General features: G+C 26.4%; 1 protein-coding gene and 1 long non-coding RNA gene across 7 annotated transcripts in view; one reads left to right on the top strand and one right to left on the bottom strand.

The window, feature by feature from the left end:
• Positions 1–27,057, top strand: part of LOC136080678 (A disintegrin and metalloproteinase with thrombospondin motifs adt-1-like) — a 204,058-nt gene that overhangs the window by 148,899 nt on the left and 28,102 nt on the right. For all 6 annotated transcript variants that reach the window (XM_065797640.1, XM_065797638.1, XM_065797642.1 and 3 more), the window contains 5 exons: positions 10,769–10,903; positions 12,776–12,910; positions 13,529–13,663; positions 19,704–19,838; positions 21,375–21,509. In XM_065797640.1, coding sequence (XP_065653712.1) covers positions 10,769–10,903; positions 12,776–12,910; positions 13,529–13,663; positions 19,704–19,838; positions 21,375–21,509 — 675 coding nt within the window. The remainder of the gene's footprint in view (positions 1–10,768; positions 10,904–12,775; positions 12,911–13,528; positions 13,664–19,703; positions 19,839–21,374; positions 21,510–27,057) is intronic.
• Positions 16,606–18,710, bottom strand: LOC136080002 (uncharacterized). Its single transcript, XR_010638371.1, has 4 exons — positions 18,427–18,710; positions 17,730–17,824; positions 17,440–17,605; positions 16,606–17,319 (listed from the first exon to the last, which is right to left on the bottom strand). It is a non-coding gene; the product is annotated as an uncharacterized LOC136080002 (long non-coding RNA).

Raw genomic sequence — 27,057 nt, 5'->3', positions numbered from 1 at the left:
CGAAAGTAGGAAAGCCCAGCTCCATAAACATGTTTTTAGCACTTGAGTACTTGTCATAGCCAAAAAATATTTTAGCACGTTTCTTGTAATGAGATTGTAGATTTGATAAAGTATTTACGCTAAAGTTAAGCAACAGAGCAGCATCGTACAAACAGAGGCAGTGCGTCTTAAATAACTGTATTTTTACCCTTATTGAGCATCTCTTAATCATCTGTTAAGAATATTTGTATGTGTATAGAGACATTTAATCTCTCGATTGATGTCAGCATCATCAGATAAATTGTTTTCAATTATATGACCTAGGTAATTAAATTTTTGAACAAAAACTAGTTTACAACCGGCTAAGGTAAATAGAGGAAATTTGTTCGATACAACTTTACATTTTTGTTTTGGGTTAAATACCATGCACACTGTTTTCTTGGTATTAAATGACATATTAATGGCAGTTGCTTCAACATTTAATGCAGTTAGCAATTTTTGTAATGCAAACCAAGATGGTGCAATTAGTACGATATCATCAGCATATGCCAAAAGATTCAAAAAAATGCCACCAATGTTACACCCAATATGCAAATTTGCAATATTAAAAATCAGTTTTCGTATGTAGAATCTGAACAAAAATGGTGAAAGAATGCCACCTTGCCTTACACCATTGCTTACATTAAAACTATCAGAGTTTGCATTTTGCCATCTGACACTCATAGTTTGATTTTTATACCAGAATGCAAGTAGACGGACAACATTCTTACCTATACCCTGATCAATAAATTTAGAAAACAACTTCCAATAATTAACACTATCAAATGCTTTGTTAAAGTCGGCAAAGCATGTGAACACATAGCTTCCTCTAGAAATATAATAATCAGCTATCTTTTTAAATAGTATGTACAAGATGCTGTGGAGTGATTTTGCTTGAAACCAAACTGAAAATCATCAGCATTATTGTGAAATTTAACTCTTGTTAATAAAATAGCTTCAAAAATTTTAGAACAAGCAGGGGAAATTGCAATTCCTCTATAATTATTTACGTCTGTTAAGTCATAAATTTTAGATTTTAGTAGAGGTATTACGATAGTTTCACAAAATGTTGATGGCAAATGTCCACATTGCAAGCATAACTGGCCACCCAATCCATGTTTTTTTTGCTACAGCCCTGTAATACAGGACTGTGTACATATCATACAGTGGTATTATACAACCATACAGTGCATATTTATATAATTCAAAAACATGGATTGGAAAGACAAAAATAACTTGGAAGTATCAAAATTGTGTTTTTTAAGTAGAACTTGATATATTTAATTACAAATTTATCTTTTAATGATTCTATTTTGTAAAATAATTATTAGAAGGGGGTACTGCATGGAGATTTTACTATGTGCTTTTTATAAAATATCCTTTGGAATATGCCTGTTAAAAAGTTAATATTGTTAATTATTTTATTAAACTTTCATACAAGCTAAAAAAATTTTTTATATGTTTGGCTTATATCATTCATTATAAATCCAAATGGAAACTTATAAAACTTTTTCCAAAATTTATTTGACTTATGCTCAAGTCATACTTTGGAATGTGATATAATTTTAATCAATAATATAATTCTTAAAAAGTTTAGCTTAATTAGAGTTTATCTCATTGGCCAACTTGGCTAATAAGATAAACGTTATCACACAGTTATCAGCTATTGGAATTTTTTCAAAATGACTTCATGCTCTATATTTCAATTTAATCCATATAAAAATGCATTTGATCTGAATTTATGGTATCAATAAGGTGCCAGTGCTTGCAAGCTATTAGTAAAACATGGTGCTTGTTTACTTCTGTGGTAATTTCTTAGTAACAATACTTCCCATTCTTATTGTTGCAAAGCAGTGGGAACCTTATAATAATATATTATTATATTATATTATATGTATATATAAATATATATATATATAAATATATATATATATATAAATATATATATATATATATATATATATATATATATATATATATATATATATATATATATATATATATATATATATTAGGGTGATCCAAAAATGACCAAAATATTTTTTTTTTTACTTTTTTTTATTCCTAAGGTCTAAATGTGTTCATTTATGAAAGAAAACATTGTACCAAAAAAATCAGTCAAATCGGTTAATATTTAGAGGTCGCGCTGGGGCAATCTTTATACCCCTCTAAAATTGGAATTTTCAAAAGTTCAGTAAAATATTGACCTTCGTTTTCTGTGCACATTTCGGTTATTTACCGTTTGATTTTAATAAAATAAAAACGGAAATAAAGCTCTTATTACGCATAATAATTTTTGTTAAACAACATTTCCTTTTTAAATGCATATTAAAGCGGCAAAATAAATTGCAAACTAAGCCAAATTTCATTATATTTTATTATATTGGTTTATTATATTGTTTAGTTCAGTTCGAGACTTTATCGAGAGTGTTGTGATTCCTGAAATAAAATTACAATAGTTTATCTATTTTGCTTGACTAATAATGTTAATTACAGTATATAAAGAAAGTAATATAATTGCGAGTTTCAACGTAACTAATTTTGTTTGGAAATATAGGTGACAACAAAATATATTTTCATTCATACACTGTATTAAAGAAAATTTAAAATGGCTGCAGTCGCAAAGTCAACACGCAGTTCTACAGCAAAATGGTTAATTGGTCAACCAATATCAATGCTTTCTTAACTTAAGCTTCCAACAATTTTGGAAGTATTAAAATGTTTTTTCTTCCACCATGAGGTGAATGAGTATACCACCATGAGTATACATGAAAGTTTGGTAACAGTTATCAAATCAACTTGTGAAATTTGGGAAAAAGCTAAAATTTCTACAATTCGAAAGGATAATGCAGTTACAAGGCTTGAAAATATTCATAAAGAATATACGGATCTATTTAAAGACAGAAATAAGAAATCAGCAGTTGCTAGAAGCAAAGTAACAGACTTTGAAAAGAGAATTATGAAACTTTTTGATATTGCACCAACTAATGCTTTTGATTTAATAAAAATTGCTGAAGATTGCGATTTCCTCATAGATCAACGAGATGATGGAAACATGGTCTTGGGTACCATTGATAAAGATGATGCAGAGAAAGAAGAAAATAAAGTTTGCAGAGAGACAAGTTTGGATAAGCGTTTGCAAAAAGAAGCGTTAAGGAAACAACGCTCTGAAAAAGTAGTTGTTCTTGAGAATTCAACTTCGCCTTCAAGTTCTGCTAGTAGCGATCATGATGATATCGTAGTTTTGAAAGGAAAAGATGATGTTGTAGAAAGCTCCGGTCTGAAAAGGAAGCGTTCTATAAAAAAAATTATTACCCCTGAAGTTGTCGCTTCCTTAGATAGAGGAAAAGTAAGCAATCGTGTGGCAATGCGAACTATAGCAGCTACAATGCAAAGTTTAGGAGCTCCCATTGAAGAGTTCTCTATATCTGTTACTACTTTTCATAGAACAAGAACTGATTATCGTGAAACTCATTACAATGAAACGAAAGAAATTTCAAACCGGATGTACCTCTCGTAGTTCATTGGGTTGGAAAAGTGATGGCAGACATCGATGGAAGTGGAAATGTTGAGCATTTGTCAGTTTTAGTAACAGGGCGTGGTGTTGAAAAACTTCTGGGAGTGCCAAAACTTCCTGATTCAAAAGGAGAAGCCATTGCTACTGCAGTTGTAGCCTCCCTCCATGAGTGGGACGCTTTGAATCTTATTAATAATCTCTGTGGCATGTCGTTTGATACCACAGCTAGCAATACAGGATCTTAGAAAGGTGCTTGTAATTTGCTTGAAGAAAAATTAGGAAAAGAATTATTGAATTTAGCTTGTTGTCATCACATTACTGAAATTGTTGCAGGATTTGTTTTAAAATTTATTTTCCAACAACGTCCGGACCAGATTTTGCTATTTTCAAACGATTTAAACAAGCCTGGAAGAATATCAAGAAAGATGATTTTAGCCCAACAGTGCAAGATGAAGAAGCTGAAAAATATCTTTTAAACGCCTCGATTGAAAAAAATCGTCTATAATTAACTTCTTAAAAAAATGTTTGCAAGACTCACAACCACGAGATGATTATGAAGAACTTCTTGAATTATATCTAATATATTTAGGAGAGCAACCTCCTAGTGGAATAAGATTTTAAGCACCTGGAGCCTTCCATCATGCTCGGTGGATGGCAAAACTTATTTATTCAATTAAAATATTGTTATTTAGAGATCATTTTAAAATGGTGCAACATGAATTAAACGCAGTAAGAGATATTAGCATGTTTGCTGCGTTAATATATGTTCGACAGTGGTTTACTGCACCACTCAGTGCCTCGGCCCCATTTAAGGATTTAGATTTTCTAAAAAATATTGAGGAATATCGTGAAATGCATGAAAATATAGCGACCACTGCAACCAAGGCAATGAAGCGGCATCTATGGTATTTAAGTGAAGAACTTATACCTTTGGCCTTTTTTAGTGATGATGTAGAGATTGAAGTTAATAGAAAAATGATAACTACCCTTCAGCGTCAATGTGTAGACAATAATAGGCCATCAAAGAAATTAGCAGATATTACAAATGTAATGAGTAAATCCCTTAAGGACTTTGTAACGTGTAAATCACTTTCATTTTTTAATTTCTTAAATGTTGACGTTTCCTTTCTTGAAGAAGATCCTTCAAACTGAAAAAAACAATGAGTCGTATGCCGACTCTTAAGAAGTAGTGAAGTTTCTTAAAGTTGTTAATGATTGCGCCGAAAGAGAAAAATTTAGCACATACTTTTGCTGCTCTTCATCTTAACAAAAGATGAAGAGCAGCAAAAGTATATGCTAAATTTAGTTGCAGAAAAAAGGGCTTCTTACCAGATGCAAAAAAATCAACATTGAGTGCTAAACAAACCAGGCGACAATGAGCAGCTGTTGTTGTTTAATGTTGTTTAATGTTGTTTAATAAAAATTATTATGTGTAATAAGAGCTTTATTTTTCTTTTTATTTTATTAAAATCGAACGGTAAATAACCGAAATGTGTACAGAAAACGAAGGTCAATATTTTACTGAACTTTTGAAAATTCCAATTTTAGAGGGGTATAAAGATCGCCCCAGCGCGACCTCTAAATATTAACCGATTTGGCTGATTTTTTTGGTACAATGTTTTCTTTCATAAATGAACACATTTAGACCTTAGGAGTAACAAAAAGTAAAAAAAAAGTTTTTTGGATCACCCTAATATATATATATATATATATATATATATATATATATATATATATATATATATATGTATGTATATGTATATGAACATTAGGGTGGATCAAAAATATTATTTTTTCTTTTTATTTTCTAATAAAACGAAAAAGTCACCTTTTAACCTAAAAAAAATAAATATAATATTTAATAGTGATTGGAGCGTATGTTGAGATGCCTCAAGTAGGGTAGTTTCATAAATTTGATAAGTTCATAAGTTTCATAAATTTGAAATTTTTTTAAGCATAATTTTAAATGACAAAATAAGAAGCACTGTGGAGTACTTCTTAATTATCTTCTTAGAAGTACTGTGTTTTTATGAATTTGAATTTGAAACAAGAGCGAACTTTTAAAATTCTATAATGTCCTGTTTTAATATGAATTAGAGGGAGACGTAGTGGAAGGAGAGTTTAACGGTAAGAGAAGAGGAAGCGGAGAAAGATTTCATATCAGGACAAGAATCAGTCCTATAATGCAGTTTACTGAATTCAAGGTCAATTTAAGTGATATAGAATTGTTTGAGTTTATGTAGCATTGTTATTATATTTGTGTTACAAAATAGCGCTTTCAAAACAAGTTAAAACTGGACAAATGGGGGATTGCCCTATATTTGGAAGATTTAATGATTTAAGAGCAGTAGGGTTACCAACATATGAAGATGTGATGAAATGGTGTTTTCTTATAATACATAACCTCAAACCAAAAAGATCATCAAAGCAGCCAAATGTAAGTTATGAATCTGATATTTTAGCTCAGAAAATTAAATATATATAGGTAAAAGCTTCCTGTAGTTTCTAATACTTGAATATTACAAATGATAAAAGTGTATCATGACAAGTATAGAAATTTGTTAAGATTTTTGGGTGGAAACAGATCAAAAAAACATACCTCCAACCTTGATACATTTAAAGAACATGCTAAATGCATGTTTGATATTACTGCCCATAAAGGTTTAGACTTTCAAAAATGTAGTTGTACAAAAAAGTAAAGTCCTTTTCTGGAAAAGAAGTTTTTAAAGGATCAACGATTGTCCAGAAAAATTGTTTTGAGTAATATTGATGGAGCTAGAACAAATGCTTTGTTATTGAAAGATGACAGAAGACATAAAGAAATGCAGAGAAAATTTAAATTTTTTTGAGAAAATTCAATAAATATCACAGTGTTATTAACGTATACTGGTAGTGAAAATAGCATTAAAGAAAGAAAGAAAGTAACAGAAAATTTCACTGTTAGTGACATAAAACAAGAAGAGAGAAATTTTGCAGACCCTTTAGCCTTTCAAGAAAATAAAAAAATTACTCTAATGCACATTAAACTGCCACCAGTTGCCTCCATCTGTGATCAGGCATGATTAGAGCTGCTGCAGGAATTGCAAGCGCTGCATTGCAGGTCTTGGGTTAATTAAATAAAGATAACAAAAGTAAACTAATTGGTCATAAGACAAAATAAGACAAAGAACCAGAAAAAATGCATTCAAAACAGTCAGAACTTGATTACTTAAAATTGAGGATTTCATTTTGATGGAAGAAAAGTGAAGGCAATAAGAAAAAAAAGAACTAAGTTGTACAAAATGATTACTACAGGAGAGCACATTTTGCTAATAGAAGCAGATTGCAGAGAGCATAATTAAGTTTTTACAAAATCACGAACATGACTAACAACTTGTCACTTTTACCATGATTAAATGTGATGGAACCATTGTAAATACTGAAGTCAATAGTGATGTGATTTCCTTGTTGAAAAACAAAATAGGAAGATCACTGCAACGGTTAGTTAGCTTATTCCATGGTAAATAGCTGACTTTACGCCACCTTTATTATTCTTTAGATGGTAAAACTATGCGTGAGTATTAGGGGGAATTATGTAACAAATTGAAAAACTGTCAGAGATTGCCTTAATCTTTCCTTATTAGAAAATAATTCCTTATTTGAAAGTTGCCATAATTTTTCCTTATTAGAAAATGTATTTGATTTTAGTTCAAGTCAGAAGTACTTAATGGAAATGGGTATTACTGTATCTAGTAGAAACTGCTGTTTATATTTATTAATGAAGACCCCTGGAAAACTATCTATCTTTAGGTGGCTTACAAATTGACTTCAATTTACATTAGCAAAAAGACTTCAAATGTATGTGGCAACTGAAAATCTTAATACAATCTTGAAATTCTGGCTGAGTTTATTGTAAAAGTTTATACACCTGTCTGGTTTAACATTAAGTTAAAACCTTCATGTTCAAATGGTTCTAAACATCTCTATAGGCATGGTTCTAAACATGGTAATTAATAGTTCTAAACATCTCTATTTCTTACTCATGTTGTCTAACTACTAATTAAAAAACTAATAGATCCACTTGTTCAAAAAAACAGATACTTTGTTGATCCGGAAAATATTCGTTTGTCTATGCCATGTGATGACTGCAAACAGAGAAGAGCTTGGTTTGCGTAGATTTCTAAAAACAAGACCAGAGAGTAGAGGTGGTATTAGAAAATTTATCTTTTGAAAAATGAATTGTAACGCTAATAAATACATTTATATGATCCCATGGTACAACATTGAACTCATAGAGCCCCCAATGACAAAGTATATTTTCAATGATTCCCTTATTTCTTTAGGGAAGTATCAGAATCAACTGTTGTGTAGAACCCATTAATTGACTTTCCCCAATTTTCATGCTACGCACAAGCAGTGGAAAGAGTAGTAAAACTAGGTACTGAGTCATCTTTGTCTGTCTGTGGACCATTTTCAAGAAAAGGTTTTATTAAATCAAAAATTGTCAAAAGAATATGCCAAAGTTCTATTCAAAGAAACATTTCTATGTGCCAACGCAGTTAAAAATAATTATGGGAATCTTTAAATCTTTTCAGGTTTTTAAGGGTTTTGAATTTATTGATCTCATAATAATAAATATTTAGTTTACATGTACAAGATAATAAAACATTTATTAATTACAATGTTTCGTTTTATTTCATTCAAATTCCTGCAACATGTTCTAACAAAGTATAATATATTGGTAAAAAATGTGAAAAAAACAAAAAAATGCCCTAAAAACTGTTTCTTGTGAGAAGCATTTGTTTTTTAAATATATTAAACATTTATTATAATATAATAATATAATTATTACTGATAAAAGTATTTGACAGAGGGTGCGTATTTGTACAAACCATAAAAAAAATAAAGACAACCAAGTTTTGGATTTTTATTCATTTTTAAAAAATTTCAATTTTTCAGGGTCTTTTTTGTGACTTTGACAATGGCTTTTGACATTTTACTGTCGTCGAAAAGTTTAAACAATTAAATTTCTGTAGAAGAACATAAAATTTTATTGTTTTTTAAAAAACTGCAATAATAATGACTAGAAAGTTTTTTTTTAATTAATGGAATTTTTGTTTTCATTTTATTAAAATATATTTTTTAAACATGCGCAGATTGTTGCTACATTGACTATTTTTTAGCCTGCTGCAACAAGAGAGTGCTGTTACATCGACTATCTTATTGCCTGCTGCTACAAGGAAGTGCCACTATATCGACTGAGGGTTTGGTTTGGGGAAGCAATCTATTATTTAAGAAAAAAAAATCAAAGAAGCTTTTTAACTACCATGCAAGATTATACATATTTATATATATATATATATATATATATATATATATATATATATGTATATATATACATATATATATATATTTTTATGTTTATATAAATAAATAAAAATATATATATATATAGATATATATATATATATATATATATATATATATATATATGTATGTATATATATGTATATATATACATATATATATATATATATATATATATATATATATATATATATATATATATATATATATATATACATATATATATATACATATATATGTATATACATATATATATATATATATATTTATATATATATATATATATATATATATATATATATATATATATTATATATATATATATATGTATAAATACACATAAGCCTTGCTGTTAGGCATATGCGGTCGCACGTCTTGTTTATCCACTTTTATAGGATTTTTTTTAGACAACTTGACAGCATTTTTATATGGTAAGCGTTTTAAGAATTTGCGGCAAAATTAACGAAAAAGATACTACAGAGAATAAAACAGTACTATTCAAAGAAAGGAAACTAATACTATACAAAATATCTAAACAAAAAAATTAAAAAAAAAATTAAAATTAAAAATAAGGAAATTTTTGTAAAAAAAATGCAATACCTCAATATTTTACTCTTTTTGTTTCCTTTTTTTAGGATATTTTTATTTTCCACTGCCAATATTAATACTAGTTGAGGAAGATGGGAGATTATAAAAACAAAAAGATTGTTTGATATTTAATTAATTCTCAAGTTTTGTTAGTCAGTATATTAAAGAAATACTTCATTATTTGCACTATAAATAAGGAAAATTTGTTTTTTAAATGATTTTGCAAACTTTACTGTTTTATTAATGCCCAGGAAAGCAAGAAACGTAATTGCTATTTATTTAAAAAATCTTTTTTTAATTTTTTAACAAGTTTTTCATATAAAATAATAGACAGTCATTAATACTAATGCTCAGTTATAATATCTTTGGTTGTTTTCACTACCCTTATTGAAATATTCTGCACTTTAGTTGGATTTTTCAAACTGTGCATTTGAACCCAATAGTTTATTTCCTGATGAACTTTTGTTATCCGCGCTCCACAATCTGCATTGTTATATTACTGAATTTTTTTAAAGAAACTTTACGGAGGTTATTAAAATTTTTTTTTAATAAAAAGAGCAATCATTATGCTCATTATCTCTAGTAATTTAACCTAATGTTGAAAATTAGGCAATATAAAGGAAACATTTTAAGACAGGTATCAAGTATCGTAATTTCATTTAAAAAAGAAAGCAAGGTATTCTTTTATTTAATTTCTTCTGTCTTTACAAAATCTAGTAATTAAATAACATACTTAGCAAATGAATGGAAATTTATTTTCTGATTTTCCTATAATGTAAGTATTAGGAAAACAAGTCAAATATAGCAAAAACAATTTTAAGAAAAAGGGTGAAAACGAATAACATAAAAAAGAAAAAAGTTCACAAAGTTTCTCATAGTTCAAGAGTACATTCAAACTAGTTTCGTTAAAATATTGAATAAATTGCATATCAAAACTTTCAATTGTTATTAAGTTTAATTTTTTGCCGCGAATAATTGAAACTCTTTCAAAGTTAAAAAATGCAAACTGCCATGTTCAGTGTGTCTAAAAAAATTACTTTAATTGTCAACTATAATTACTTTAATTTCTATAGACCATACGAGTCTATAATCTATAGACAAAACAAGTAAACTATAGAAAAAAAACAATTTGTAAAAATATTTTTCAAAGAAAAACTAATTAAAATTAAAAAGTAAAATTTTTACCATTTAATGTATTTAACAGACATTTTTTTGTTATGTTTGACATTTGTTAAAATAGTTTTTAATTATTTGTCATAAGTCTTTTATATATACTGATAATATATATATAATTTAAAGTCTTTTGGTCACCATGGAGCAAATGGTCAATTTGTAATCAAACAAGTGGTTTTATGAACAGATCAAGAATTTGTAATGTTTCAAATCCAACAAATTTGTGTAATGGTAAAAACTTTGACGTAATAGAATGTTATGGTAACATTTTAAATTATTTTTTTTTTAATTTACAAAAAATAAATATTTCAATATTATAGCCTAATAATATATTTTAATAATAAGCCTCTTTATATGTTTGTATATTACTTTTTTTCATTTTTAATAATTCAATAGTTGATTTCTTACTTTTATAAAGTGCTGCCTTGGTGGTTATATAAGTTTGTTTTCTAAAAAAACATTGATTTTTAATTAGATAAGATGTTAATTATTTAAACTTACTTAGTGGTTATTTTTCTTGACTTCTTGTTTTTTTTTATTCTTCGTCTTTAACATTCCTTTTTTTGTTTAAGAAAACTTTAATTATGTTGTATTTCTCTTGAGAAATATATGTTTTATTTAATAGTTTTGATTAAATTTGATTTTTTTTTAGTAGTTCATTTTTTTTAGTCTAAACATCAGCAAAGTAAATCTTCTGAATAACTTGCAAAGAAGTAAAGTCGAAGTAAAAATGGTCTGAAAAGCTTAACTGAACATGTTGAACAAAATTTGTTGTTTAAAATTATGTTTATTGTATAAATAATCTCGTTTATCTTAATAGTGCAATTAGTATTGAATTCTGTACTTCTTGCACAAATTATGTGCTTTATACTACAGAGTTTAAAGCCATACTAAAATTTTAATATATATTAAAAATTACATAATGCTATAAAGCCATACTAAAAACTTTATTGTAATTTAAAGTATACAGTACTATAAAATTATATTAATAAGTTTTAAAGAGATATTTTACAATTACAATACAAAAGTTCTGTTATTAACAATACAATTAGAAAAATTGCCTTATTAAGATAGGACTATTTTTTCATGCATACATTATTATTTATTGTCAAAAGTTCGTAAAAAAAAGATAAAAATAAACTGTTGAATACTGTGTTACCGTGCTTGATAATCCTGAGTTTATAACTAAGATTAAATTATAAGAAAATATCTAAATTACTTACTTTTTTAATCTCGTGATAAAGTTATTGACAAATCTTTATAAAAATTTTTATGCAAATAATGCAAGTCTTATAAACATGGCTGAAACTAAGGGATTATAAATACCAGCAGAACATGAACAATAACCCTTCCAAACCTTCTAATTTTCTAGAACTGTTTGAAATCACTATAGAACAGTGAATATAAACTGAAATGTAAGTTTTAAAAATAAAAGTCATTTTAATCAAATGCCATTAGTTATTTTTGCTTTTTCATCAAAATTAATGTTACATTATTTGAGGGTCTTTTATTTATCCTCTTGAGGTAAAGAACTATTGAATTATCAGGAAAAAAGAAATAAAAAAGATTTTAATTAATAAAAAATTCCTTTTCAGGAGTTTCAAAGTTTTTATCAAACTCATTTAATTCAAACTCCAGTGTTCAGACACATTATTTTTTCTTTAGTAATATCTTTCTTATATACTGAAATGCAACTTAATTCAATTCTTAAAAATATAAAAAGCATTGTGAATTTACAGAACTTCATTCCTAGCAGAAACAAGTTAAAAACAAATTCATTACTATTTAAGTTTCAATTATTTATTGCTATTTAAGTGTTGAGTATGGTGATCTTTAAAACTTTTGGTTCTCATTCATTTGAAAAAAATTTATTTTTAATTTTAGGAAAGATTTAAAATAATTGGTTTGTGATGACTTATTACTTAACTTTTGTCAAAACCTTGTTGTATAAGTTTTATTTTTGTTTAAAATTTGAATAGTCATATTAAAAAAAGAAGTGTTAAAGACCAAGTATTAGTTATAAGTTTCTTTATTTTGAAAGTGTAAAATAATATAAATTTTCATTTTGTTGAAATTTTTTATAAATTTTGTACAATTATTTTAATAAATTATAAAAAAAATGTATTCATTTAGCTTTTTGGGCACAATGGAGCATTTGGACAAGTTGCAATATTTCTCATGGATTTATGAACAGATCAAGGGAGTGCAACACTTCAACTGCTTCAAGTCAGTGTTTTGGTGACAACACTGAAGCAAAAAAATGTTTTGGTAACATAGTTTTAATGATTTTAAAATAATACAGTTAATAGTATAGTTTTTGCATCACTCTTCAAACATCAAGTTTTACAGTTTTCATTATTGTATATTATTTTAAACATGTTTTTAGATAACCATGCTCTTTTTTAGAAAAAAAAACAATTTCAAAATAAGTTATTATTTTTAAGGCAAATTAGTTTCCTTAAACAGCTTCTTGTCATTGTGTTATTTGTTTTTCATTATGGTATTAACTTTGCTTTTTAATTTGTTAATATAAATATATTGTTTCATAAGTTAAAATTTTGGTTTGCATTACAAATAAAAGTACAATAAAAGTATAAAAATATTATTATATAATAAAATATACCTTATCTAGGTATATTTTATTTTATCTTTATATTAGGCTTTTTTTCTCAAAGACAAAAAGTTTCGTATTTTAAAATCATAAACTTTTAGAATGGCTCAAGTTAATGCAAAGTTATTAATCTTTTTTAATCTTTCGTATTTTTATATGTTCTATTTAGGTTTTGAACTCTTATTATATCACACATACAACTATGAATAGCTTTATCTATTTTATTCAGGTGGTAATTTTTTTGGTGAGGCGAAAATATTTTTTATTAACTTTAGAATATTGGACCCAATGGAGCAACTGGTCAAGATGTAATAACTCTTATGGATTTATGAATAGAACAAGGATGTGTAATGTTTCAAATGATTTTGATTGGTGTTTTGAAAATAGTTTAGAAGTAAAGGATTGTTTTGGTAATTTTAAAATCACATTTATAAAGTTTGTATCTTGTCTTGCAACTTTGCATCTTGTCTTTTTATTACGCTTTTATACTTTTAAGTTTGTGTTAGTACTGTTGAGTTGAAATCTTTTATTGAAATAAGTATTGATTTGATTTTACAAAATTTAATGGTACAATATTTTGTTGGGGTGTATTGAGAATGTACTAAGTGTTTTCAAGTAACATATAGATCAAAATTAGCACCTAATTTATAAGCGTCATTACATAGGTGGTGGATAAGCCTTTGTAGAAACGTCTTTAAATACACTTTCGATTTTGCTATTCTAGTGTTGAATTTGAAAGAAGAATGTGAGTAATTATTCTGGTGTAGACTAAAAGTGATTGGATGGTTTGGAATACCTAATATTTGTTGAAGTGTACTGATACATACAGCATCAAAATGTTTTTTAATTGGAAGGATACCATAGTTGGTTGCATCATGGGGATCAATACCAGCTTCTTATAGAAAACGGTTTTGCATCCTAGATTTAGTTTTATTGGTTGTGGAGGTGAGGACAACTGCATTGTAGATAAAATGGACAGTAAACATTGTAAAGCAGATATAAGCATAGATTCAGGCCATCCTTGAAATATTCTGAGTTGCTTAAAAAGATGTTTATAAGCGGCAGTTTTATTATACAGGCTCAATCATTGTTTTTTAAATTTTAACTTCATTTAAGATTGTTGCCGAGATATTTGTATAAGTTTATAACTTCAAGAATTTTGTTCTTTAATTTTATGACAGGCTTTGCACCTCAGCCAATATAAATAACTTTGCATTTGGCTGTGGTAAAAAACATTTTATTTAGTCTGCTACTTCTTGTGGAAGGATTATATTATCATAATTAATTTATAAAATAGTTGTAACATTACTTTTTATTAATCATATAAATAATTAAATCTATAGATTTTTTTACACAACACTTTCTTCATATTTAAATATAAAATTTAGAAATAAAATTTATATTTAAAAAAAAATTATAAATATTATATTGATTAAAAAAATGTTATTAAGTTATTAAAGGTGTTGTTAAATGTTTGGTGTTGTAAATGACAAGATAATCTCCTAAAAAAAAAACATTTGTTCTCAATTAAAAAAATTACCTTGTGTGCTGCTAATAACACATACTATATAAATTTTAATCAATGACCTTCCTAGAAAAATACTTTCTCAACTTAAATAAAGAAGTAATAAAGTATTTGTATACTCATATGTAAACAAAATAGACGATCCAGTTGAAATCTAAGTAAGCTAAGATTAGTGCTTTAGATATTTTATCAAGTCTTGCATCTGCATTGGATCAAACAAATGTTAGCAATTAAAAGGTTGCATTTTATATAACTGCAACAGCAGGAGATTTAGGATCTACTTTGTTAATGAGGTGTAACTAAAGATGTAAATTGTTAAAATAGAGTTTAACAACATTAACGCAGGTCTTCTGAATGGAGTCTTTGTTTTGCTAGAAAAAAAACTGTTTAAAAATTTATTAAAGTTGTTTTGAAACATCACATTTATGAGGAGTTAGTTGTAAATAACTTCAATGCAATATTTGGCTTTAAAATTACCTGAAATTCAGTACATTTATGCTGTTTTGCAGATTCATACAGCATCCAACATTTTCAACGTTGCATTGAATTTTTAACATTAACAGAGTGAATACTAAAGTAAGTTATTAGAATAATTCTTTTTTCAGGGCAACATCCATTGTGGTATTCATATTAGGATTTTTTGTGCTTTCTTTCAAGTTTGATGGATGTCAAAGTATGCTAATGTGCCTTAAATATTTATCAATAATTTATTTCAAACTTACTAAGTGCGAAAGTATTGGCTCTTTAATTTTAAGTTTTTTTTTATTGTTTCCTTAACTTTAATCCTTAAATCCTTGATAACCTGCTCAAGATATTGTGATATACATTGACCTCAACCTAATCCAGGGCTTATAGAATCATATCAACTTTTTTGCTGAAAATGGCTGCTTCTTTATTTGTGTTAATATAGGAAAAAATCGGTTCACGCAGTCATCGTTTAGATCTTGTATACGTTGAAAGGAAACAGTTCATAGTGACACATTACAAAATTTTTCAAAGCAGTAACAACTGAAAAGTAAATTTCACAGGCGCACAACAGTACAAGATCTTTTCATCAGGACTATACCTCAACAAATCTTTTTTTCTTTCATTTTAATGTATTGCAATAAGATTTTTCTTTTTCAGCAGATATATATATATATATATATATATATATATATATATATATATATATATATATATATATATATGTATACATATATATATATATATATATATATATACATATATATATATATATGTATATGTAATGTGTATATATATATATATATATATATATATATATATATATATATATATATATATATATATATATATATATATATATATATATATATATATATATATACCCAGACGGCACATCTGGTTTTAATCTCGGAATTAAAACCCGTATAAACACGTGTTTGTTACGATCCAGGCGTAAACCAGAAACACGTGGATTTCACGTGAAGTTTAACTGGAGTTTTACACGTGTTTTCTAAGGTTTCAAACACGAGTTTTTTTATGTTTTAAATACGTGTTTTTGAGGTTTCAAACTCGTGTTTTATGAGGTTTTAAATTCGTGTTTTCTATAGTTTAAAACGGACTTATGGCATTATATAAAGTTTCCAAACGGAAACTTTATTTAATGCCTTAAGTTAGTTCAGGCATAAGTTTGGAAAACTTATTCCTGAACTAACAGCTGTTCAGCACGGTTTATTGATAAACCAAAAATACGTAGGTTTTGTTAGACACGTTTATAGCATTTAACATGTAAACCTTTTTTATATATACTACATTATATTTACGACAATTTTGTTGTTTTTATTTTTGTTTTTTAAGGTAAATTATTTTACATTAATACTACGAAGAAAAAATAAACAAAGAAATAAAAAAACAAATCATTAAAAATAAGCTAATAAAAGACGCTTGGCACATGGTTACCATACATAATATTTAATTTCGATTGATCGCCTCTTCCGTCATTATAAAATCTAAAATCGAATTACAATACGCTTTCGCATTTTTACAAACAATTCCAGTAGCTTCGAATGTTCTTTTTAATTTTTCTTAAAAGTCGGGTCTCGAACTTTACTAATTCCTCAATTGAGGTAACCTGTTCAAATTTAATTTAATTCAAATCTTTATCTAAAAACTATTGCAGTAGCCCAAATTTCGTTTTATGTAATGGTGTGACAATCATTTTACGCTAAAACATGGCATCATCCATGGGAGAGGTTTCGTTTGTCTGATTTTTTGGTCGATCAGTATTGGTAATGGTTTTTGATGATTCGCCTTAATCAATTAAAAAAAAAAACAAGTTTTATAATAAATAACAAAATAAATGACAAAATAAATGATTATCTTAGTCTATTGTTTTGTATTGTACCTAAATAAATGCACTATAAAAAGTGCTGTTTGAAAAAACCAGAGTGATGATTCGATGGAAGAGTAAAATTGCTTTTTTCCTTATTAATCACGCTTGTTTGTGTCTGTACATTTAAACGGAATTGACCCTTCATTCTTCTTTTCGAATTGTTTTTTAGAGCCACCTACTTCAACCTAAATAAGAGACGCCCTTTAAGAATTTATGAAACCCATTAAGAAACATAATTCATCAAATATACTATTGTACTTTTTAAATGTTATAAACTTTTAAATTAAATGCAAATAAGTTATTACTTTGGAAAGACCCAGAAGCCCGAGTATTCACAAGTATTTTCATTAGCATTTGTACCAGGATGTAAATCCTCTCTTAATTGATTTTTGCTTATAAATATAGAAATCTTTAAAGGTTGATTCGAAACCATCTCATTTAGGTTTTGTTGCTTGTTAAATTGCAAATATCCTGTTTTAAGATAAAATAGACTAATAAGTACTCAAATATAGGTAATAAATATAAATATAAGTTATACATAATATTTGAAAAAACCAAACGCACACATGCCCCCTGTTCATTAATAGTCACCTACCTTAATCAACATTAATATTATTATCTTCATTAGGTTTCTGAAGTCTTCTATAAATATATTGTCTTCATCTAGATTATGTGATAACGGTAAAACTCCTAAAAGATAAAATTTGCAAAAACAAAATTTACCAGAAATATTAGTGTCATTTTAAGTTTTTTGAAGTTAAAGATAAATAACTAGAGTTTCAATACAAGTATTTTCATTAACAATTGAACCACCATTAATATTTTTTCTCATTCTCTTTTTCGCTGAACATGTGAAAAACTTAGTAGTTGACTTTTAGAAGAATTAGTAAGATTATTTTAGTAGATTATAAGTAAGTAGAAGACTTATAGTAGAATCTTTTCAATTTATGTTTTGTTGCTTATTAAAACCCACATATTCTGGTTTAAAAATGTTATATATATATATATATATATATATATATATATATATATATATATATATATATATATATATACATACACACAAACAAAACAAAAAAAGTTCAATATGCGCTAATGCATATCACTAGCCATAGTCTGCTTGATAATAGACCCTTACCTTTGTCATTTTCTTGCTGGCTTCGGCTCATGCCATAGTTATTATACTGCTGACTCATTTTTGTATCTTCTCAAACAATTAAAAATTAATTTAACATTTACATAATAATTTTCAAATATAAACTATTTATTTACAGATAAGTAAAGTTACTTACGGACAGTATTTTGCAACAAAGTATTACTAGATTTTGCTGTCAATATTGGTAGAGAAAGTTTATTTGATGAAGCATAGGTAGTATTTTGGTGCAGCCTCGCAGCTCGAAGACAAATTTAAACATTCAGGAAATAAATTTCCAGCTAAGGTTGATCGATATTTTTTCATGTATTCTTTCTACTATGCTGAACTTGTTCTTTTCATTTTTGTTAAATAATAATTATTATTAGGATATCCTATAGCATTTAGTACACACACATTTATATAGGAACAACACTAGTATTTTTCAAACATATAACAAAAATAACAATAGTAATAGTAATAACAATAATACTGTTAACACAAAAAATGTATTATATATCTATATATATATATATATATATATATATATATATAAATATATATATATATATATATATATATATATATATAAATATATATATATATATATATATATTCATCGCAGAAATAAACACACATATACAGATACAAATACACACAAATATACATTCGCCCAAATAAACACACATATGTGTGTATATATATATATACATATATATATATATATACATATATATATATATATATATATATATATATATATATATATATATATATATATATATATATATATATATATATATATATATGTATATATTTATACATACATACATAATATATAGACTTATACATACACACATATATACATATGAATACATAAATAAACACACACATATTTTATATGTATTATACATACATATATAAAATATACATTGTATAAATTATATAGATACACAAGTGTGTATGTATATAGATACACGTGTGTATATATATGTGTATATATATATATACATGCTAATACTTAACAAAAACTGAATTTATTTAACATATAAGTTTTCTCGACAAATGTTTTCCTGAATGTTCTTGTTACACACTCTAAAACCATCCGATTAATAAAAATGCAATAAATTAGAAAAATCGCGTGCTTTTAGTAATGGTTTCACATTTGTTGCGAAAACTTCTTATAATTTAATACTCCATTTTTGTAACTGAAAAACCATCACTCAAAACTTAGTATCCAAACTGGTTTTTTGGTAAAATATAGTAGTTAATTTCACGGAATCAAAACCCTATTCTTGACACGTGTTATTCTTAGTGTTTTCGGGAGTTTTAAACACGCAACAGAAACCACGCGTAACTTTTAAACGAGTTGTGCCGTCTGGGTATATATATATATATATATATGTATATGTATATATATCATTTATGACTTTTAAGCTTTTTGGACGCCATGGAGCAATTGGTCAATTTGTAATGCTACAAATGGGTTTATGAACAGATCAAGAAGATGTAATTTTTCAAATCTACTTGGTTTTTGTGATGGGTATAATTTCGAAGTAATAAAATGCTACGGTAACATTCTAATATGTTTAAAACTAAAATAAGTGTTTATCTTAACTCTATCTTTAGTTTTTTGCACATTTAAAGATAAATTCTATTTTTGTTTAATTTCTAGTTTAAAAAAGTTACTCATGATGCACTCACAAATTAATGAATTTTGTTATATTCTAAAGAAACATTTAAATTTTTTCAGAAAACATTTTAACTTTCAAATTATTTTAAAAGCAGCATCTGCTGGAATGTGTTTTACTTGAAAACAATGCGTTCTTTTTATTACTTAGTTTTCTTTACTTTTAAGCATAAACATCAGTAAATGCATCTTTTTGCTCAAGTTATAAATTGTATTGAAGTAATATTGTAAACTTGTAGTTGTAAAGTTTATAAAAAGAAAATATAAAATATTATTTTTCAAACGAAACAAAATGTTTATTCAAAAAAAAAGAGAATTAAGTTCATAAGTAAACTACTAAATAAAACAGTTCTATAAATAATGTTGTGCACGAATGTTTGTATTTCTAGCAGAGGAAAGTTATATCTTAAATTAGAATGTAACACTTCTTTAAAACTATATTGTTTTGAATTTTTTTCTTTTTTTTTGGACGGTGAATACAGTTCTCAAGTCCATGTAGGCTACAGCAGTTGAGGGTGTACTCATGTTTTTTTTTTAACTTGTTATTGAACCCTTTCTTAATTTCCCAACCCTTTATTTAAGAAGCACAGGCTTTAAACAAAAGCGAAATTGCTGCGTGGAGAAACAAGTTAAGTGCGCTACTGCAATAGGTGCGCATTTATGCTTTCACTTTAGAACTTCTCACTTATAACTTTATCTAATATCATGATACGTAATTTTCTATACATGATATTATAATATTTACCAATTTAATCCAAATTCTGAAATATTTTGAATAAACTAAATTCTAACTCTGAAATAATTTTGAAGTATTTTTTTATAATGCAGTTTACAAAAGTTTGCAGGTTGGTAAGCATTGCATGTTATATGAGTAGTTTTTTGTTTATATACCTTCTAATAAGGTTTGGTAAAAATCACTTTTTGATTGCTCAGAACAGGTTACATATTATAAGTGGTATCTCTATTGTGGCAGCTTTGAGCTCACATCGGGTTCATTTTTAGTTAATCCAATTTTCCTATATAACGCTCACTTGGTTCAATCAGGTTTTGAATTCTGTATTTTACTGATACAAAGTGTTACAGGAAGTCATCTATATATGCATATATATATATATATATATATATATATATATATATATATATATATATATATATATATATATATATATATATATATATATATATATATATATATATTCAATTTGTTATTTAATTGTTAAGAATATGGGGAATAACATTCAATTATAACTTCTTTAACTATTTTTGGTTTAAATAACCTAATAACTAATGTTTCTTTATAAAATAAATACATCTTGTTTTAGCTGATAAATTCCTTATTTTTTAAATTAATTATTAGTTGCAAACTAATCATTCATAAATGACTTGTTTCATGAACTATGACTGTTTTTTAACTTAAGCCTTTTGGTCACAGTGGAGTGTTTGGTCAAGCTGTAGTGGCACTTATGGATTTATGAACAAAACAAGAGAGTGCAATGTTTCTCATGCTACAAATCAGTGTTACGGTCAAAACATTTCATTGATAAAATGTTTTGGTAAGATGTTACGTTAATTCTTCATTTATACTGCAAAAAAGCTTAATTATTTATACCTTTAAGTATAACTAATCATGTTTAACTTAAAAATATGTTGAGCATATGAGAAAACACTTTAACTGATTTACGGAATGCTAAATATGTGCTACTGTATTATCCCTATGATCTTTTATATTGTTAATTTTTTTAAATATGCTAGTTTTTTGAATAAAGTGCAAAAAAGTATAAATACATTTACCAATAAGAATAGTTAGTCATTATTAACCCAAAACAAAAGTGTTTAAAAAAAATAAATAAGCTATAGTATGGCTATGTTATTTGTTATTGTTATTTTTTTCATTATATTTTTAATAAATAATATCAATTTTAATTACATATATTAGCTTGAATAAAACTTATTTTATTATGCAAATAACACAATTAATATAATATGCTGAAGTTTCCATTAGATCTTAAAAAAATTGATAAAACATAAAATTATTGCTAACCAAACATTATTATTTGAAAAAAGTTTGACTTGTATTCATAATCAGTTATTTGTTTAATGTTTATTTTAAGATTGTTGTCTTTTTACTCATACTCTGTTGTGCAATAAAATTTTTTTAAAGATTTATAAATAGTTAAAATACCACTTTGTGAATAAATAATGTAGCAGTTTTTACAGAAATTGACATAAATGACTTATTAATCAACAATTGATTTATCAATTAATATTTAAAGTTTTTATTTACCATATTTTTTTAAACAAGAAAGTTTATTTTGTTTTGAAACCTGTTTTTTTATGTCGTTTAATAATTTTACCTAATTTCATTTGTGTTTTCTAATTATAGAAGTTTTATATATTTTGTTTTAAATATTTGTTTATAGTTTGCGCAAGTCCATATAAACTGTAACAGTATTTCTGAAAGTCTTGGAAATAAGTCTTTTACATTGTGTTGCTGTTTGCTTAAACATCTACCTTTTGACGATTTCCATTTTGTGATACTATCAAGACAAATTATGATGGTATATTTAAACAAAAAAAGATGCCAGTATAAAACAAAAATTTAGAAACTAGTACCTTTTGAAACTCACTGATGTGCTCATGATGAACAATAATACTCACAAATAATAATGTTGTTGATTTTGTGTTGCTAAAGTGTATTATCTATGTATTTTTGTGTTGCTAAAGTGTATTATCTATGTATAGATGTTTATTTTATTTATTTGCATTTGAAAAAAGTTCAAATTACAGAATAGTACAGGACACTATGTACCTTTGTGTGCACATATATGTTACAAGCAAATCTTTTGTTGATTTGAGTTCTTTGTATGACAAGGATTTGAAAAATGGAAGGTGTCACTCAATTTTAATTTTTTATGTCACGTGGTAAGACCTAATTGGTTCCCATAGTAACAAAAAAGAATTTATGAAATTGTTTTATTTTAATTAAAAGAGTATCAGTCAAGTGTTTAAAAAAGCATATTTTAAAAGATTTAACTTCAAGAGATATTGGGGTAAATAAATTTTTATTAAACCAGTTGTAATCAGGTGCTTTGTGATTTTAAATTATTATCAAAATATTGTCTTAAACGCTAACTTTACATTTTTTACAATTTTTTGCAAATTTTTTGCTTTTTATAATAATTTAATAATTAATTTTTCTTATAAAATTTGTATAATGTAAAACAAATTTTTGACAAAAATGTTTCTTTTTTAACCTCTGGATTTTACAAATTTTTTTCTATTTTGATGAAATAGAATATTCATAGCTTTACAATTGTATCATTTCGAATGTTTTTATAATGTTATTTTATTTTTGCATAACTCTACCAATAAGAATGCAACAATTCAAATGTTTCAATTTTTTTTTGCTTTTTATAAATGTTTCTATGCTGTGAGAAATCAATATCAACTTGTTATTGCTGTTTTAGATATTAAATATTAATAACAAATGGAGGATGAAGAATGAAAAAGAAGGAAACTTATTTTTGATTTTACTAAATGCATTGTTTGCCAGGAGGAAAGTCATAAAAAATTTATGTTTTTCAAAATAATATTTTTGGCTTAAACAATTTTTTTCATATATTTACAGGTATAGTGCCCTTAAAAAGACAGTGCCCTTAAAAGCCAAAAAAATTGAATTCTCTATAACTTATATTGAAAAACATTAAACAAAAGTTGCGAAATTCAAAAATATAAACAGGCCATATAACTTTCAGAAAAAAGTCAAGTTATAGTGCAGAATGTTAAAATTTTTTAAAATTTTGTTCTAATAAATTGTTTTAAAAAAAATTTGAGAACATAAAATTACTAATATTGATAACATAAAATGAAAAATATTTAAATTAAATCTGTAAACAAGAGTCTATAAAGAGGCTATGAATAGGGCCCTTATAAGAATAGTAATTGTTTTTCACTTATTTAATAGGAACACAAAATTTTGGTTGCTTAAAAGCACTGCTAAAATGTTAATCTTTTTGTCTTTTTAAGGGCACTATATATTTGTAACTTTTTTTCCAATTTTTTATACTTCTGAAGGAGAAAGGAGAAAATTAAACTTTCTAAATAAATTCCTTGCAGCGGTTATTTTTTTGATAAACATTCAGGTAAAATCATAATTGATCTTTAATCATCTACAATGCACTTTGATTTACCACACTTTGATTTACCACTTTGATTTACTGATTTCATAACAATTTGACACATACGACATTGTTTTAGATTTGGAGCTTTGCAAAAACTATTGTCTGAAATGCATCTTTCCTTGCATCTATAGAGCAGCTCAGTTACTTCGCTCTTTTTTTGCTCTCTGTCTTCTTTCTCTTACACTTTCTTTTCTTTTGAGTTGTTAATAGATTCTACAAGTTTTAGCACATCTTGACCTTCCATGGAGCCATGGACTTGAGTTACCCTTGTAGTTGATTTGTGCACACCATTACTTTGAGTTGACTTTATTTTTTGGATTGTCAAAAGACCTGATATTTTATAAAGATTGATGTTTTTTTCATGTAAGTCTGTAATCATGGTCTGCAATGAAAGACATTTTTCTTTTCAGTTTAAAGCTTTCTCTTTCCAATACATTTGACTATCTTTTCGTTTAATAGATATAGGAGAACTTATTTTGCTATTTAGATTTGTTGAAATATCTGTAATGATAGGCGAAGCAGCTTCGGTTATATATCTGTAATGTTAGGCGAAGCAGCCTCGGCTAACAAAGATGCTTGGTGGAATTTATCACTTTGCATAAATGCAACATTTAAACTTTCTTTAGTAATACCAACCTTCTTACCAGCTTTTTTTATTAATTCTGGCGTAGCTCACTTGTCTCACATACTTGCAAGAGACAACATAAAGACTTCTCTATTAATTATTTGGTGTTGATTGAACAGATTTTCTTTTGCATTAGCATAGTGTTTATTAAGTGCCTTGTTAATTTGATCAAGTAGTTGTAGTACCCCAATAGTGTCTGGAGTAGATATATATAAATGTATTTCTTTTTCTCTAAGAAATTGAATTAAGGTATTATGGAAGCAAGAATTGTGACCATCACTCAGTACAACAACAGGGCGAAGTATTTTTTTTGCAATCAAGTGTTTGTCAAATGATTTATAAAATGCAAGTAAGGATTTGTGATCTTGTGATCCATTCTCTGTTGTCGAAACTAATAAGTTAGGAATATTTTGAACAGCATTTAGCAGAGCCATCTGACTAGTAATTCTTCGAGTACCAAATATTCCATGGCAGATGCATTTTTCACCTAATTAACAAAATACTTTTTAAAAACGTGCCTGCAGTTTTAAGTAATAAAATAAATGTGTTGTCTTAAAGTCAGGAGCGCACAGAGGGTGGGGGAACTTTATTTTGGTAGTAAAAGGGTGGAGAGCATCCAGTAAATTTTTATGATCTGCCCTGGACATCATGAAATCTCTGTATGCCTCTGCCTAAAGTATATTTATTTTCAAATTTGATTATTTAATTAGAATATAAAATATAAAAATAGTATTTGTCAAAAGTAAACTTTAAAGTTTAAAGTGTGTTTTAGGTATAATGTACATGATAATGACACCATTGGATTTATTGTGACTCATTCACAATTTTGCCAAATCATTTTTTGACATCTTTCACCACGACCACCATATACTAAACCGCTCACTGAATCATTAACACCTAAATTAACAAATTGTGGTGTTTCATTGTGATTGAAGATCCGAGACAAGTCAATTTGCCTGGTCCAATGTCCAGATAAATCTTGATTTTCATTAATCATAATGCCACATTTAACCAGTTCTTTTGCAAGATCATCTGAATGTGAATAGTTATTAAAATTATTATTTTTTAATCAAATTATAACACATTTTAAAGTTATAATTCTACATCATTTCTAAATTATTTAAATGAATTTGTTAATTATTGCTTTAAGTTACGCATACAACATATACTATTTACTTTTGTGAATTTCAAATTTGTTTTGCCTAAATGAGAGCAGGCCATTTCACGAGTGCAATTCATAGCTCTATTCATTGTGATAATTCCTTGTCTTTTAGTTTGGCATTTAAATATTGTAAACTTTATATATTATACTATACAGTATAATATATAAAGGGTTTACATATAACCGTGTAATAATTCCTATTTTGTGATGTAATTTTTCTTGTAAACTTGTTTGGAACTGTGGAGACATAAACTTCTATACTTTTAATAAATTATATCATTTTTACCTTTTCTTCAAAAGAGCTTTCCTTTTATTTTCAGTCAAAGCAATGAACTTTTTTCCTCCTTTTATCTTTTTATTAGCATGATCTCGAATATTCAACACATTCATAATGAGATTTGATGGTTTTTTTTCTATTCATAGCTTGATAAGCACAATTTTACAGCGTCCATACTCAACTATAGTATCTTCTTCTTCAGTTGTTAGAATTATTAGATGTTTTTTCTCATTTCCTGTAAGATCTAGATTATCTAATTGCTTATCAATCATATTTTTGCTTCTTACTAATGGAAAATGCCCTGTTGATATTTCAGCAGACCTTCATTTCATTTTTATTTTTATCCATGATAGTTTTATCCATGATAATTTTATTTTTAACCATGATAACATTTTAAACTATTAAAACAATTACTCTACAAGTACTGTAATGTAAAAATGTACCACATAAATAATTGGATTTTTAAGTCTTTTTTTTTTTCAATTTGCACTAAAATAAGTAGCTCTTAATTGAAGTCGTAAGATATAGGAATTGTTACTATGTCAAAATAAACTTTAAGATATGAAGAGAAGAAAAAAAATATAAAAATACTGAAATTATTTAAGAAAATAATGTTCTTGATACTTATTAAGAAATAAAATATTTGGGTCAAAATACATGATTTTTCTAATTATTTTGAAAAATAATAAAGTGATTCCAGATTTCCTTATATTATAAGATACATATATCTAGCAGATAATACTATACAAAACATCTCCACAATTGAGATAATCGTTAAGGAGATATCAACAAAAATAAGATTGTCATTTTAAGGGCACCCAGCCAAAAATCGACAATTTTTAAGTACAAATAAAAT

Source organism: Hydra vulgaris, chromosome 05 (assembly GCF_038396675.1).
Source record: "Hydra vulgaris chromosome 05, alternate assembly HydraT2T_AEP".
Taxonomy (NCBI): Eukaryota; Metazoa; Cnidaria; class Hydrozoa; order Anthoathecata; family Hydridae; genus Hydra; species Hydra vulgaris.
This window is presented reverse-complemented; position numbering and strand designations above follow the sequence as displayed.